The 15,187-nt window shown below is 34.4% G+C and overlaps 1 protein-coding gene across 1 annotated transcript in view; it reads left to right on the top strand.

Annotated features, from left to right (window-relative positions):
* Positions 1–15,187, top strand: part of LOC127545231 (phospholipid-transporting ATPase ABCA3-like) — a gene marked incomplete at its 5' end in the record, with an annotated part of 212,762 nt that overhangs the window by 95,927 nt on the left and 101,648 nt on the right. Inside the window, 4 exons of the mRNA XM_051972378.1 lie at positions 6,458–6,612; positions 8,627–8,782; positions 9,140–9,350; positions 12,927–13,077. Of these exons, the coding sequence (XP_051828338.1) occupies positions 6,458–6,612; positions 8,627–8,782; positions 9,140–9,350; positions 12,927–13,077 (673 nt within the window). The remainder of the gene's footprint in view (positions 1–6,457; positions 6,613–8,626; positions 8,783–9,139; positions 9,351–12,926; positions 13,078–15,187) is intronic.

Here is a 15,187-nt window from a genome sequence, read left to right as displayed (position 1 = left end):
AGATTAAAGCTATTTCTAGTCATATGAATGAATGCTTTAAATAATTATTGATTAGAGAAATGCAAATTAAGACAACTTGGAAATATCACTTCATATCTCTCAGATTGGCTAAGATGAGAGGAAAAGATAATGATGAATGTTGGAGGGGGATGTGTGAGAACTGGAGCACAAATGCATTGGTAGAACTGTGAACAGATCCAACCATTCTGGAGAGCAATTTGGAACTATGCTCAAAGAGTTATCAAACTATGTATACCCTTTGATCCAGTCAGTGTCTGGATCACCAGTGACTATTAGCTTTGTCTAATCCCAAAGAGATCATAAAGAAGGGAAAGGGATCCACATGTGCAAAAATGTTTGTGGTGGCCCTGGTTGTAGTATCAAGAAACTGGAAACTGAGTAGATGCTCATGAGTTGGAGAATGGCTGAATATGTTATGGTATATGAAAATAATGGATATTATTGTTTTGTAATAAGTGATGAGGAGGCTGATATCAGAAAAGCTTGGACTTACATGAACTGATACTAAGTGAAATATGAAATAAGTAGTACCAAGAGAACATTATTCACAGTAACAACAAGATTATGTGATGATCAGCTGTGGTGGACTTGGGTCTTTTCAACAATAAAGTGATTCAAAGTGATTTCAATAAATTTGTGATGGAGAGTGTCATCCACATCTAGAGAGAGAACTATGGAGACTGAATGTGGAAAAAAGCATAGTATTTTCACCTTTTTTGTTGTTGTTTGTATGCTTGTTTTTTTTTTTTTTATGTTTTTCTCCTTTTGATCTGATTGTTCTTGTGCAGCATGATGAATGTAGAAATATGTTTAGAAGAATTGCACATCTTTAACTTTTATTGGATTGTTTGCTGTCTTGGGGAGGAGATGGGGAGAGAGAGAGAGAGGCAGAAAAATTTGGAACATAAAGTTTTGCAAAGGTGAATGTTAACTATCTTTGCACGTATTTGGAAAATAAGATATTATTTTTTTAAAAATGAAAAAAGAATGAGTATTCTCTGATATTAACTCATAATTCACCTTGTCACAACTCTGTGTGTGTTGTGTGTGTGTGTGTGTGTGTGTATGTGTGTTTGGCATTTGGATTCATTTGTAATTGCTCTATATTTGATGCTTAATTTTTCTTTTGGAATTTTGACAGTTATTCTAAAGTAGGAAAAGGAAGTGACTAGTCAGCTATGTTATTGATCTATTGATCTGGGAGTCCAGATTCTACTTTATATTCTACTGTCTTCTTCATTTTTATTGGTGAATTCATCCGAGTTATATAATTGATAATTGTGCATTTCTGTCCCTCATATCATCTTATACATTTTCCTCTCTTTGACCTTTTTTTATTTTTAAAGAAGAAAGTCATGAAAGGGAAGCTATGTTATCTGTAGTAGTAATTTATATTTGAAGAACTCTACTTCTTCTCCATTATAGAACATCTACTTCACTCACACCTCAATCACAGATCCTTATGTGATCTGTTTGCTTTCTTTTTAATCATCCCATATGCTATACTTACCACATTTGAAGTTTGTTTTTCTTTTGAGTATTTCCTTCATAACTCTAAACTCTTCTCTTCCTTCTCCACATTCTTGCTTTATTTTCTGTTTAAAATATTTCCATATTATATGAGTAATATAGAAATATATTCAATTTTTAAATTGTTTTTATATTATGTCCTTAATATAGAAATATATTAAATTTTGTATATCGATGTGTATTCCATCTTCCTTTAACTGATTGAGATAAAGAATGAGGTTCATGTATGTTCATTACCCTTCCCTCCATTTTTATATCTTCTTGTATTATATGCCAATTATGAGAATTGCTGTGTTCTACCTCCCTTCTTCATTTCTTCTCAAATGTACTCCTCTTCCCTTCTCTATTCTTTCCTTTCTTATGACATTACAATAGAAGCAATACCTATGCAAGGCCTTTTAATTCTTATATCCCTTAAAGAGCTTAATATTCTGAAGGAACAGTTGCCTTTTTTTTTTTTTTTTCCTGTTAATAGAATGTTTGGTCCCTTCTAATTGTTCAAAGGTATTTTCCAGTCTAGGTCTCTCTTGACTTGTGTTTACATTTCAAAGTTTCTACTCATGTCTTGTCTTTTCATTGAGAATATTTGACATTTCCTGTCCAAATGGCTGTTAGACTGGAGGCAGAAGTCCAGCTCCCATAATACACTCCAATAAAAACATAAACATTATATCAGATCAAATAAAAATTAAGAAATTCAATGTGAGGCTATAGTAAGTTATTCTTTCCACTTCATAACTTTACAATAAATCATCCAAAAGTCCATGAACAACTGAGAGGGACTCCACAAGAGAAAAGTAGCACCAATAGCAAAGAAGACTTGCCTCTCAGAATGACCAGAAATAGAGTAGAGATATAGGTGCTTGTAAGGCTTGTGATTCATAGGTACTCAAACTTTTTCTAAATACAGTAATTTTTTTTTTTTACTTTTTTGAAACAATACATTTTAAACTTTTCTATCCTTTATATTAGTTGTGTCATATCCTTTGGCAATTGGAGAATGGCTTGAATTCTTATAAATTAGAGTCAATTCTCTACATATTTTGGAAATAAGGCCTTTATCAGAATCTTTGACTGTAAAAATGTTTTCCCAGTTTATTGTTTCCCTTCTAATCTTGTCTGCTTTAGTTTTGTTTGTACAAAAGCTTTCTAATTTGATATAATCAAAATTTTCAATTTTGTGATCAATAATCTCTAATTCTTCTTCTTCTTCTTCTAATAATAATAATAATAATTATTATTATTATAACTTTTTATTGACAGAACCCATGCCTGGGTAATTTTTTACAACATATTATCCCTTGCACTCACTTCTGTTCCGACTTTCCCCTGCCTCCCTCCATCCCCTTGCCCAGATGGCAAGCAATCCTATACATGTTAAATATGTCACAGTTTTCTTTTTCCACTTTATTTGTGGTCATTCCTTACAGAACAATAATATTCCATAACATTCATATATCACAATTTACCCAACGATTCTCCAGTTGATGGGCATCCAATCACATTCCAGTTTCTAGCCACTACAAAAAGGGTCGCCACAAACATTTTGGCACATACAGGCCCTTTCCCTTCTTTAGTATCTCTTTGGGATATAAGCCTAGTAGTAACACTGTTGGATCAAAGGGTATGCATAGTTTGATAACTTTTGGGGCGTAATTCCAGATTGCTCTCCAGAATGGTTGGATTCGTCCACAACTCCACCAACAATGAACCACTGTCCCTGTTTTCCCACATCCCCTTCAACATTCATCTTTTTTTTTTTTTCAATCATCTTAGCCAATCTGACAGGTGTGTAGTGGTATCTCAGAGTTGTCTTAATTTGCATTTCTCTGATCAATAGTGATTTGGAGCACTTATTCATAGAATTGTGAATTGGAAAAACAAAATAACTCAATTAAAAAAATTAGTTAAAGGGAAAAAAATTCCATAGAGCAAAACAACTCATTTAAAAACTCAATTGGACATATGCAAAAAGAAGTAAAAAAAGCTAATGAAGAAAATAACTCATTAAAAATCAGAACTGAACAAATAGAAATGAATGATTTGTTGAGACATCAAGAATCAGTCAAGCAAATCCAAAAAAAAAGCTGAGCATTTTCTTCCAGGGAAGAAGATGGGCATTTAATGAAAGAGTTGAATTCCATTTGTTTCTAATGAAAAAACCAGAGCTAAACAAAAAATTTGACCTCCAAATATAGGACTCAAGAAAAGCATAAAAGATAAAAAGAACTCTTGAGAACTGTATTTCTGTTACGGGCATACATAAAGTGCCCTGGAAAGAGCCCCACACTGGAAGTTTCTGCCCTGGGAAGTTCTACTGCCCCAGGCAGAGCCCCTCCTCCGCCCCCCACTGCAGAATTGTGGCTGCCCCAGGCAAACACCACCACCCTCTGCAGAAATGGGGCTGCCCTGGGCAAAAGGCCTGTGTTGCAGAATGCGGCTGCACAGCTGTGCTGTGGTCCATGCTGAGTCACTCCCAGTGCTGGGTGGGTGTGGCCAGGTCCTGTTAAATTCTGGCATTTTTTGGAGTACACTCTACCTTTGACGTTTGTGTATCTTCTTTGATGATTTATTGCTTTGCAACCAAAGCAGAGCAGCCAACTTGTGGTAGAGTCCTCCCTGCAAATTCTCCTCCTGCTGAGACCATCCCTGTCCCTAGTCAGCTCAGTGTGCTAGCCTCTGGATCTGCTTGCCTGCCTACCCTGGCTTGTTCCTGCCCATCAGGACAAACTTTTTCTGGCGATCTTCTAGATTATTTTAGGTTAGTAATTTGTTGTACTCCCAATATTCGTGGATTTTGCCAGTCAAGCACTATTTCTGACGCTGAATTTGGTAATTAGTAGTGAGGATAGAAGGGTGGCTTAGAATGATGCATATATTCTCTCCGCCATCTTGGTCTGGCCCAGTTATTTTTTATAATACATATTTTATTTTTCTTTTTTTTAAAAAAAATCTTTTCAGTTTATTCTAATTTTGTTTTATTCATTCCATTCTAATTTTCAGAATATATATTATGTGATGAGGTTTCCTACTTTCTATTTAAAGTTATTTATTCTCTTTGTAATTTCTTTTTCCAGAGCTTTTTTTATTAACTTTTAAAAAAAATCTTTTACTTGATATAGGTTCTCTTATATTCCTTATGGACAAACCAGTTTTTTTCCTCCAAAACTCTATTTGTATTTATTCTAGAATTTGCCCCGTCTTCTAGATTTAGTTCTTTGGCATCTCTTGAACCAGGATGTTTATTCTTCTCTCATTCACTCACATCTCTAGCCTCAATTCTTCAGTTATGACTGTGCCTGAGCTAGACTCTACTCTTTTCCACATTCTTGAACTAGGCAGTCAGGCTCTTTTTCGTCCTGACTTTTATTACTTGGTTTTCTGCTGACAAATTTCATTTTCTCCAAAGTGACTGTACTTGAAGCATAGAGATGTTTCATGTACCTGTTATATGTCTACAATGTGAATACTGTTGTCTTATGACCCTCTGGATAGTTTGTAGTTAAAGCGCTGTGGACTTTTCCTCACTTGATATGCCCTGCTCAAAGCAATGACATTTCCTGGCCCTGTTTCCACTTCCATAGGAAGTTAGAACTTCCCCTTCTAAATATTAAGGTTGTTTGCCTCTCAGAAACAGAACAGCATTCTTCAGGTTTCCTTGGAGTTGTTAAAGCCCTGGAAGGTTTCCAGATTATTTACCTGAGTTTGTGCTAGTTTCTCTGATTAACTAAGTTCCCTTTTCCACTTTCTCTCAAACTTTTCTTTTTATATATATTTGTACTAGATGAAAAGACTTACATGTGATTTTTCTTTGAATGTCTTTGTCATCATTAGATCTTTTGTTATTTTTTATCATAGCTAGAGCAAGAAAGCTGTATTCAACTATAATCTTTAGTGTTATCTTAATTAAAGTTCTCATGTCTTTAGCTCATTACTGACTACATATAGAATGTATTGTAATGTATTCCAGAAATAAACTTTAAATGAGCAGCTAGGATCTTGATTTTTTTTTATATTACAAATCTCTAGCCATTTGTCTCTCATATAAGTTTTCATATTATCTATTTCAGCCACTGTGGTCTAGTTAACATTATAATTTTCTCTCTCTCTCTCTCTCTCTCTCTGTTAATTTAATTTTTAAAGTTTTAAACTTAAACATCAAAAAAAGCACATATATGGCAGAACACACACAAAAAGATGATTATATATAGAATTGTGACTCCATTTCATGCCACTTTTTAAAAACATCTAATAAATTCTACATTTCAAAGCTGTCTTTTCCCTTCTTAATTTCTACTTTTTCTATATATTTCAGTGGCCCCTATTTTATTTATAGCAAACATCTTTTTTCTCCCTCAATCTCATCCAATTAAAAACTGAAAGATTAAAAAAAAAAAGTATCCACCCAGATAGGCTTTCTGGAAGCCTTCATGTGTAATCTAGGTATTTTAGCCTCTGATCCTATCTAGACTGGGAAATGTTTATTTTGTATCTGAAGGACTTTCTCTTGACATTTCAATGTTTCCTTCTTTATTTTAACTTAATCCTTCCAGACCTTCAGCTTTTCCTGAGAAATCATTTAGGAATTCCCTCTTACAGGTCAAATTGTAAGAGATCAAATGAGTTGCCCAAATTCTCACAAGTTGTCACAAACGTAGAGCCAGTAACTTTGATTCCAAATCCCAAATTCATTTTACTGAATCAAGACATATTAGGACTTTATTGATATTCTGCTCACAGTCTTTATTTTGTGAATGTTGTTGATTGTTGTACTGGAATTGAGATGAAGTTAATCTGTCAAGATAAATCAAAAGAGTATTAAATCCAGGACAATATATTAACATGCCTTCTCCCTAATTTAAGTATCTTGCATGTGTTTTGTTTGTTTGTTTGTTTTTTCCCTTAGGTATGTTGCCTCCAACAAGTGGAGAGGCATATATCTGTGGGTATGAGATCTCCAAGTCCATTGTTCAAGTCCGGGAGAGCATGAGTTTTTGTCCCCAGTATGATATCTTATTTCATCACATGACAGTAGCTGAACAACTTTATTTGTATGGTCAGGTGAGCCAAAGAAACAGTTTTCTATTCCCTTATAGAATTATATAGCTTTAGAACTGGAAGGGATCTCATTATTCCATTAATTAATCCAAGCCCTAATTTTACAGATGAGAAAATTTAGGGCCAAAGTTGTCATTTGTCTATTATCATACAGTTAGTAGTAAATATAGGATTTGAACTCTAGATCCTCCAACTCCAAATCCTTTGATCTAATCACTATATTTACTTCTTTTCAGTCTTGTGACATATAAAAAGTTCAAGAAACATAGTTTCTGGGCAATCAATCATTTTATTAATCACATTAGCATATAATTAATAAAAGGGTCAATGGCATTCTAGAATGCCAGAGACCCTCTTGGAACCCATTCAGTTCCCTTGGAAGAACAGATGTTCTTGAGAATGACATCAACTCTGATTGGTAATTCATTAGTTAGATAATGAATATTATAATGATAGGGGGAACCTATTCTACTGAGGGACTAAGGGATCCAACTGATTTCATTGTCAATGAAAGACTATTTCAAACCAGACCACCACCCCCTCCCAACCCATCTCAGGGAATCCAATCTGCCTGAGTGCAACACATTGGGTCAGAATTCACCGTAGATTAAATTCCTTCTAAGGTTCATTAGTTGGATGGGGTTACAATTTCAAAATTTCATCTCATCATACTCCTTCCCTTCAGAGAACTAAGCTTTGACCTAATTTCCAAATGAAGAAAGGAAAAAAATCCTTTTTTCTCAGATGAAATGTTTAGAGTAATGTAGCTATGAATTATATTTCAAAATATATTTTCTGAAGGATTATCTATCTAAGACAAAATGGGGAGACACTTTTAAGTAAATGCATATTAATGAATGTCATGCAGGTGGCAAAATTAATGGAATCAAAATTTCAAAGGAATTACACTTAATAGGAACCATTAAGAAGAAGAATAAAATAACATTCTATTGATGCAGTAATGTTACAGTACTTCTACAGTCAGCTGTGAAGATCAGAATTTAAACTCATTGTTCATATATTTTTCTGAAGAATGTCATATTTTTGCACATATTTAACCTATATCCAGTTGTTCTTATCTTGGAGAGAGAAGAAGTAAGGGAAGGAGTAAGAAAAATTTGGAACACAAAGTTTTATAAAAATGAATGTTGAAAACTGTCTTTACATATTTTGAAAAATAAAATATTATTGAAAAAAATTTTAAAGGTAAAAAAAGTCACATTTTACTTCTTTAAATATTTGAAATATTGTATCAGGTCTCTTATTTCTTGTTTTGGTAGCATTGAAATATTTAAAAATATATTTTTGGTAAGTTATTTTTATTTCCCGTTGTTTCTCTTCTCCCTCTCAAAGAGCCATTCCTTAAAACAAACTATACAAAATAGAAAAATAATTGGCAGAACTAATCAACATATTGAAAAAAAACTGACATATGCAGTGTTCCATAATTATGATCTTCCTCCTCTAAGAGTTATCATTATAAATTGCACAGAGTTCAATTTTTGTTTTCTTGTTATTCGTTCCATTTACATTGTTATAGTCATTGTTTATAGTATTAGCTTGCTTCCACTTAATCTAAGTATATATTACTTCATATAAGTTTTCTTATGCTTCTCTTTATTCTTATTCATCATTCTCATGGCATAGTAATATTCCATTACATTCATGTTTCACAATTTGTTTCACCATTCCTTCATCAGTAAGGATCGACTTTATTTTTCATTCTTTGCTGTTACCAGAAATGCTTCTGTAAATTTGGGGATGTTCTTTCTATCATTACCCTCTTTATGATATATTCCTAGCAGTAGAAGCTCTGGACAAAAAAGGTATGAAAATCTGAGTCTGTCTTTTAATATAATTCCAGATTGTTATCTAAAATATATTGTAAAGTGTGCCCATCTTTCAATAAAAGGAGAGGATTTTTTAAAATCACTTAATACCTTAGATGTATTATAAGACAGAGAAGACTTTTACTTAGAGTCAGAAATGTCATTTAGGTGTTCTTTTATGCTTTCAGTTGAAAGGATTGACTAAGAAGGAATGCCGTAAAGAAATTAATCAGACTTTGAAATTTTTCAACTTGGAAGAAAAGCATGATGACTTTCCACAATCCCTGACAGCAGGCATGAAACGAAAACTCAGCTTATGCATTACACTCTTAGGAGACTCCAAGGTACAGATAGTAGCAAAAATGCATCCCTCTCTCTGCTTGATCAGAAAAAATCAACACAAGTGAGCTGATCCTAGTATGGAATTGTTCTCCAAAGGGAAGCTCCCAGGGTGTCCTCAGTGGAGAGAGACATTAATATGGAGTTAATCATATGTGTGAAGTATCCAGTATTTTACTGCATCTAACTAGAGCTTATTCTGATCTTGTTGACTGCACTCAGGCAAGTTATTTAATGCCTTGTGCTCAGCTTTCTGGAAAATTAAAAGTACAAAGTAAAACGAAGATGGGCTCTATGCACATTAAAGATCTATATACATGAGACACATTCTAATGTCATGGTGCTGTTCTTCTGTTCTGCAGGTAATCATTCTGGATGAGCCAACGTCTAGGATGGATCCCATCACTCAAAACAATACCTGGGAACTTCTTCAGCAATATAAACAGGGCCACACCATTGTGCTGACCACACACAATATGGAGGAAGCAGATGTGCTGGGTGACCGCATTGCCATCATGGCCCAGGGGGAACTGCAGTGCTGTGGCTCTTCATTCTTCCTCAAACACAAATATGGTGTCTCCAGGCTTTTTCCTTTTTGATGCATTCTTCATACCACTGTTAAACTTAATTATGTAGCTGGATTTGGGGGTGGGGTTCTCTCAAAAGAGCCCTGAAAATAGAGCAAAGAGAATGGGCAGAGATGCCTGGGGGTAGTTAAGCCTTCTTTTTAGGGCTCTCGAAGCTCAAAGGGATTTCAGATTTAATTGAGGATAAATTAACCAGAAGTTTTTTTCTTTAATTTGTTTAACTCAGAGTTTAAGGAGTCTGTAGGGCAAAAGGGAAAAAACAAAGCAAGCAAGAAATAGAGAAGTAAGGAGGGTGGAACAAAAACCTTTGTGGATGAGTGGAGAATAGGAGAATTTGGAGCAAGCATCCTATATGCTGAGTTCTGCAATCACAATTTCATTTCTTCAATCCATCAAAAAACATTTATTAAACACTATGTACCAGACACTAATAAACACCAAAGATACAAAGAAAAACAAAAGGTAATCCCTGATGTCAAGAAGCTCAGAACAGGGGGAGACAAAATGTAAACTACTATATACAAACAAGTCAAATACAAGATAAACAGGAAATGATAAACAGAAAGAAGGCACTAAAATTAAGAGAGTTTTGGAAAGACTTTGTGTAGAAGGTAGACTTTTACCTGGAACTTGAAGGAAATCAGAGAGGTCAGTAGTCAGATTAGAGAAGGGAAAGCATTCAAGGAATAGGGGACAGCCAATAAAAATGTCCAGATAGGAAATACAGAGTGTGTTGTTCAAAGAACAGTAAAGATGTCAGTGTGAATGGGTAACTGGGCAGTGAAATATAGTGTGAAGTGCAAGAAGACTGGAAAGATTGAGGAAGTGTGTTTATTAAGGACTTTGAATAGAAAATTTTATACTTATCCTAGAGGTGACAGGTCTTGGATCTGTGTGTGTCCTTGACTAAGAAGGAATGCCGTAAAGAAATTAATCAGACTTTGAAATTTTTCAATTGGATATGTGTGGGAAGGGGAAAGAAGGTGGTAAGAGTGAAATGTTGAAGTTGACATCTGGGTTAAAAGCCATTGTAATAAATAGTGTAGAAATGGGAAAGATTTTGTGGAAAAGATAATAAATTCCATTTGGAACATGTTGAGATGTCTTTGGGAAATCCAGTTTCAGATTTCTAATAAATATTTAGAGATCAGAGATTGGAGGTCAGCAGTGATATTAAGGCAGGATAAGGAGATTTGAGAATCATCACTGTAAAAACAATGATTTAGTTCATGAGAATTGATGAGAATATCAAGTAAAATAGTACAGAGGGAGAAGAGAGGAGGACTAAGAACAAAGTCCTGTGAGATATCCGTGGTCAGTGGGCATGACCCTGGATGAAGCTCAAGCAAAGGAGATTTAGAAGGTGTCATCCAGTAGGTAGGAGAGAGCAGTGTCCTAGAAACCTATGGAGAAGAGAAAAGTGATAGTGTCAAAGATTACAAATGAATGAAAAAAAAAAAAGGATGGAGATAAAAAGCTCTTAAAGTGAGTACGCATCTCCGATAACTTTGGAGAGAGCAGTTTTTGTTAGAATGAGATCAGAAGCCAGACTGAAGGGAGCTGAGAAGGTGAGGTGCAGCAGGGAGATCCAGGAGGTCTTTGTGAGGATATGTGTAGACAGCACAGAAAGAGCCAGTAGACAGGGAAAGATTAAGGAGAAGTGAGAAAGCAGGGATGCAAAAGAGGCTGTCTGTTGGCAGAAATGCAATGAAGTGGGATCACTTGTTGAGGGCGAAGGATTTACCTTCATGTGAGGTAGGGGTAAAAGAGGAACATGTGACTAAAGGTCCCCCCAGGGTGAGGGGAGATAATGAAGGGGGAAGAAAAAGGAAGCTTTTGGTAAGTGGGCTAATCTTTTCCCAGTAAAATATGATGTAAAATTCTTATCTGAGATGAATGGTGTGGTGCATTATATTTATAGAGCCATCACCAGTCTCTAGACCTATTCTTCAGAGGCAAGTTGCATGAGTAATATGGAAATATGTTTAACGTGATTGCACATGTATACCGTGTATCATAATGCTTGCTGACTTATAGAAGGGGAGAAAGAAGACAGGGATGGGAAAAATTTGGAACTCAAAATCTTATAAAAAATGAATGTTGAAAATTATCTTTACATGTAATTGGAAAAAAATACTATTTACTATTAAAAAACAAAAACAAAGAGGCAAGTTACTCATTGAGAATGGCCATAACAATGTTCCTTCATTTGCTGATAGTTGGATAGATCTGAGATTCTCTCCCTGGCTCTTTAGTGTCTATCTCTGTCACTGGGAAGGGGTAACTGACTGATTATATCCAGAATTCAACATATAGACTTCAAATAGGACACTGCTTTGTCTTCAGCCTCCTCCGTCTTTCATCTGTTAAGTCTTATTTTTTGTTCCATGCAGCTTGCTTCTCCATCTCTTTGTTGCTTCTTTGTTTTCTATCCTTCCACACTACAGCCCCTTCAAAGTCTTGTTTGAACAAAAAATAAAGTGAGTGTTCTTATGATGGTCTTAAACTCTGTGTTCTTATGATGAAAGTCTTAAACTCTGGAGCCTGAGGAAAACTAAAAAAAGGGCTTGCCTACCTGTAAGCTCTATCCCTGTTTCTCCTTGATGTTTCCAAGCTTTTGGGGATAATCTACAAAAAAATCATCCACAAAAAAATTAAACTACTTTCATTATATGTCTTCTATTCACAAAAAATCCATGATGGCTTCCTATTTCCAGCTCTATTAATTCTAAATTCCTCTCCTTGATTTTTAAGAACCTCTATAATCTGACCTAACTTTATCTCCCCAATCGTATTTACTGTGATGGAGAATTGCCTAGGGAACCTGATGAGACAAGATCTCCCTAACTCATTTGATAAGAAGATTAAATAACATAAGCAATGAAGTCAGAGAAGTGTTTCTTTTTAATTTCTCCTTTAAAAGGAGTGAAGTTCTTTAGTCAGCTTCTGAAGGAACAGCAAAGCCTCATGGTGCCCCTTAAAAAAAGCATCCCACTCACTGAAGAGGAAATGGAAATAGCTAGCCAGCTAGCTGCCTTACAATGCCATCAAAAAACCAATTACAGAATTTCATCATTTCTTCTAAAGGGGAAATGAAAAAGAATTTTGTTTAGTCATCTCCAACTCTTTATGACCTCTTGTGTTTTTTTGTTGTTGTTTTTCGCAAAGATACTGTTGTGGTTTGTCATTTCCTTCAACTAATTTTATAGATGACAAACTAAGGAAACAGGGTTAAGTACTTTCCCAGGGTTACACAGTAAGTATTTGATGCTGGATTTGAACTCAGGAAGATGAGTTTTCCTGACTCCAGGCCCAACATTATACCATCTAGCTGCCAAGGGAAAAGAAATACTTCTGGATATTTCTATATAATATTTTAATCTCTATTGTTTCTGTTACTTGTCTTTTATATCCATTAAGTAATTTATATATTGAGAGAACTTATTTGATTGGGACTCTTCTCATCTACTTCTTCCCTCTCTTCACCCCCACCCCAACACTTATACTAATAGTAGATCCATCTGTCAATGAATTCATCTAGTCTTAAAAAATATTTTTTCAGGTGCTGGATACCACATGATCATAGTAAAGGAGTTTAAATGTGACACAGAGAAGATCATCCAAGTTGTTCAGCAATATGTACCGGAAGCCAATTTGGAGAACAACTTTGGAACTGAATTATCTTTTAGCCTACCTAAAGAAAGTACAAACAGGTAGAAAGCTAGAGCATGCTGGCCTAATGGGATTTCTCCTGTTCAGGATTCAAGTTGCCTTTTTTGGATTTCTCAAGTTTGGCAAATCTGCCTTCAGATAATCTAATAATCTTATCATTACTGCCATATATCAAGCAATGGGTAGTCAGTAAATTTACACATTGGAAAGTCACACATTGAAATTACTTCTACTGTCTTCATGGTAAGCACAAGAACAAGAGAGAGATCACAAATTTCATCCCTTCCCCCAAGCTGGATAAAAATAAATTAAAAATTATTAAAAAGGAAAAAGAAGAAAAAGCTTTCCTAAAATATAATACAGTCAAAGCAAAAGCAAAAATTTAATTAAAAGAAAGAAGGAAGGAAACTATATATACCCTTGATATGAAGTAATATCAATACTAAACATATATGCCCCAAGTGGTATAGCATCTGGACTCTTAGAGGAGAGTTATAAGAAGAAATAAACAGAAAATCTATATGGGTGGGTCAAATAACAAATCAGAAAAACAATAATTTCATCCAAGAGAATGACAGGAGTGAGACAACATACCAAGGAGTCCTACCAAATTCTTTTTATGACACAAATATGGTGCCAATACCTAAACCAGGAAGAGCCAAAACAGAGAAAGAAAATTAAAGACCAACTTCCCTAATAAATATTGATGAAAAAGTTTTAAATAAAACATGAGCAAAGATATTCTAGCAATTTATCACCAGAATAATACACTATGACCAAACAGGATTTGTACCAGGAATACAGAATTCGTTCAATATCAGGGAAACTATCTGCATAGTTGACCATATCAATAACAAAACTAACAGAAATCACCTAATTATCTCAATTGATGCAGAAAAAGCTTTTGACAAAATACAGCACCCATTCCTATTAAAAGTACTAGAGTTCATAAGAATAAATGGAGTTTTCCTTAAGGTGATAAGCAGCATCTATCTAAAACCATCTGCTAGGATTATAAGTAATGGGAATAAACTAAAAATGTTCTCATTAAAAGCAGGTGTGAAACAAAGATGCCCATTATTACCACTATTATTCAGTATTGTATTAGAAATGTTAGCTTTAACAATGAGAAGAAAAAGAAATTGAAGGAATTAAGAGGAGATAATGAGAAACAAAACTATCACTCTTTGCAGATGATATCATTGTATACTTAGAGAATCCTAGAGCACCAACTAAAAATCTATTTGAAACGACAACTTGAGCAAAGTTGCAGGATGTAAAATAAATCTACCTAAATCTTTAGGTACACAGAAATGTGTTACTGATGCTGAGTGAAGTGAGCAGGAGAACATTATGCACAGTAATAGCAAGATTGTGTGATGATCAACTATATAACAGACTTGTCTCTTCTCAGCAATACAGTGATCTAAGATAATTTCAACAGACATGGGATGGAAAATGCCATCTGCCTCCAGAGAAAGAATTATGGAGATTGAATGTATCTCGAAGCATACTATTTTTACCATTTCTTCTCATAGTTTTTCCTTTTTGTTTTGATTTTTCTTTCACAATATGACTAATATGGAAATATTTCAAATGATTATACATGTATAACCTATATTAGATTACTTGCTGTTTTGAGGAAGGGAGAGGCAAGGCAAAGAGAGGAAAACAATGGAACTCAAGTTCTTATAAAAGTTAATGTTAAAGTTATCATTATATGTAATTGGAAAAAATAAGATACTGATAAATGGGGGAAAAATAAAATGACAAGCAGGCTAATTTCAGAAAAGCCTAGAAAAATTTATATGAACTGAGGCTAAATGAAGTGAGCAAAACTTAAGAGAACATTGTACACAGTAAAGCAAGATTGTGTAATGATCAACTATGATAAATTTAGCTTTTCTCAGCACTACAGTAATCACTACAGTAATACAATTCCAATAGACTTGAGATAAAAAAATACCATCTGAATCTAGAGAAAAAAGTGTAGAGACTAAATGTATATTGAAATACTGTTTTCACTTTTTTCCCCGTTGTGGTTTTTCTCTTTTTTCCCTGATTTTTCTTTTACAACATGACTAATACAAAAATATGTTTTTAATGGTTGTACATGTGTAATAAGATTGTTTGTTGTCTTGGAGATGGGGC

The sequence above is a fragment of the Antechinus flavipes genome, chromosome 1 (assembly GCF_016432865.1).
Source record: "Antechinus flavipes isolate AdamAnt ecotype Samford, QLD, Australia chromosome 1, AdamAnt_v2, whole genome shotgun sequence".
In the NCBI taxonomy this organism is placed as follows: domain Eukaryota; kingdom Metazoa; phylum Chordata; class Mammalia; order Dasyuromorphia; family Dasyuridae; genus Antechinus; species Antechinus flavipes.
Note: the sequence above shows the minus strand (reverse complement) of the source record. Positions and strands in the feature narration are given on the sequence as shown.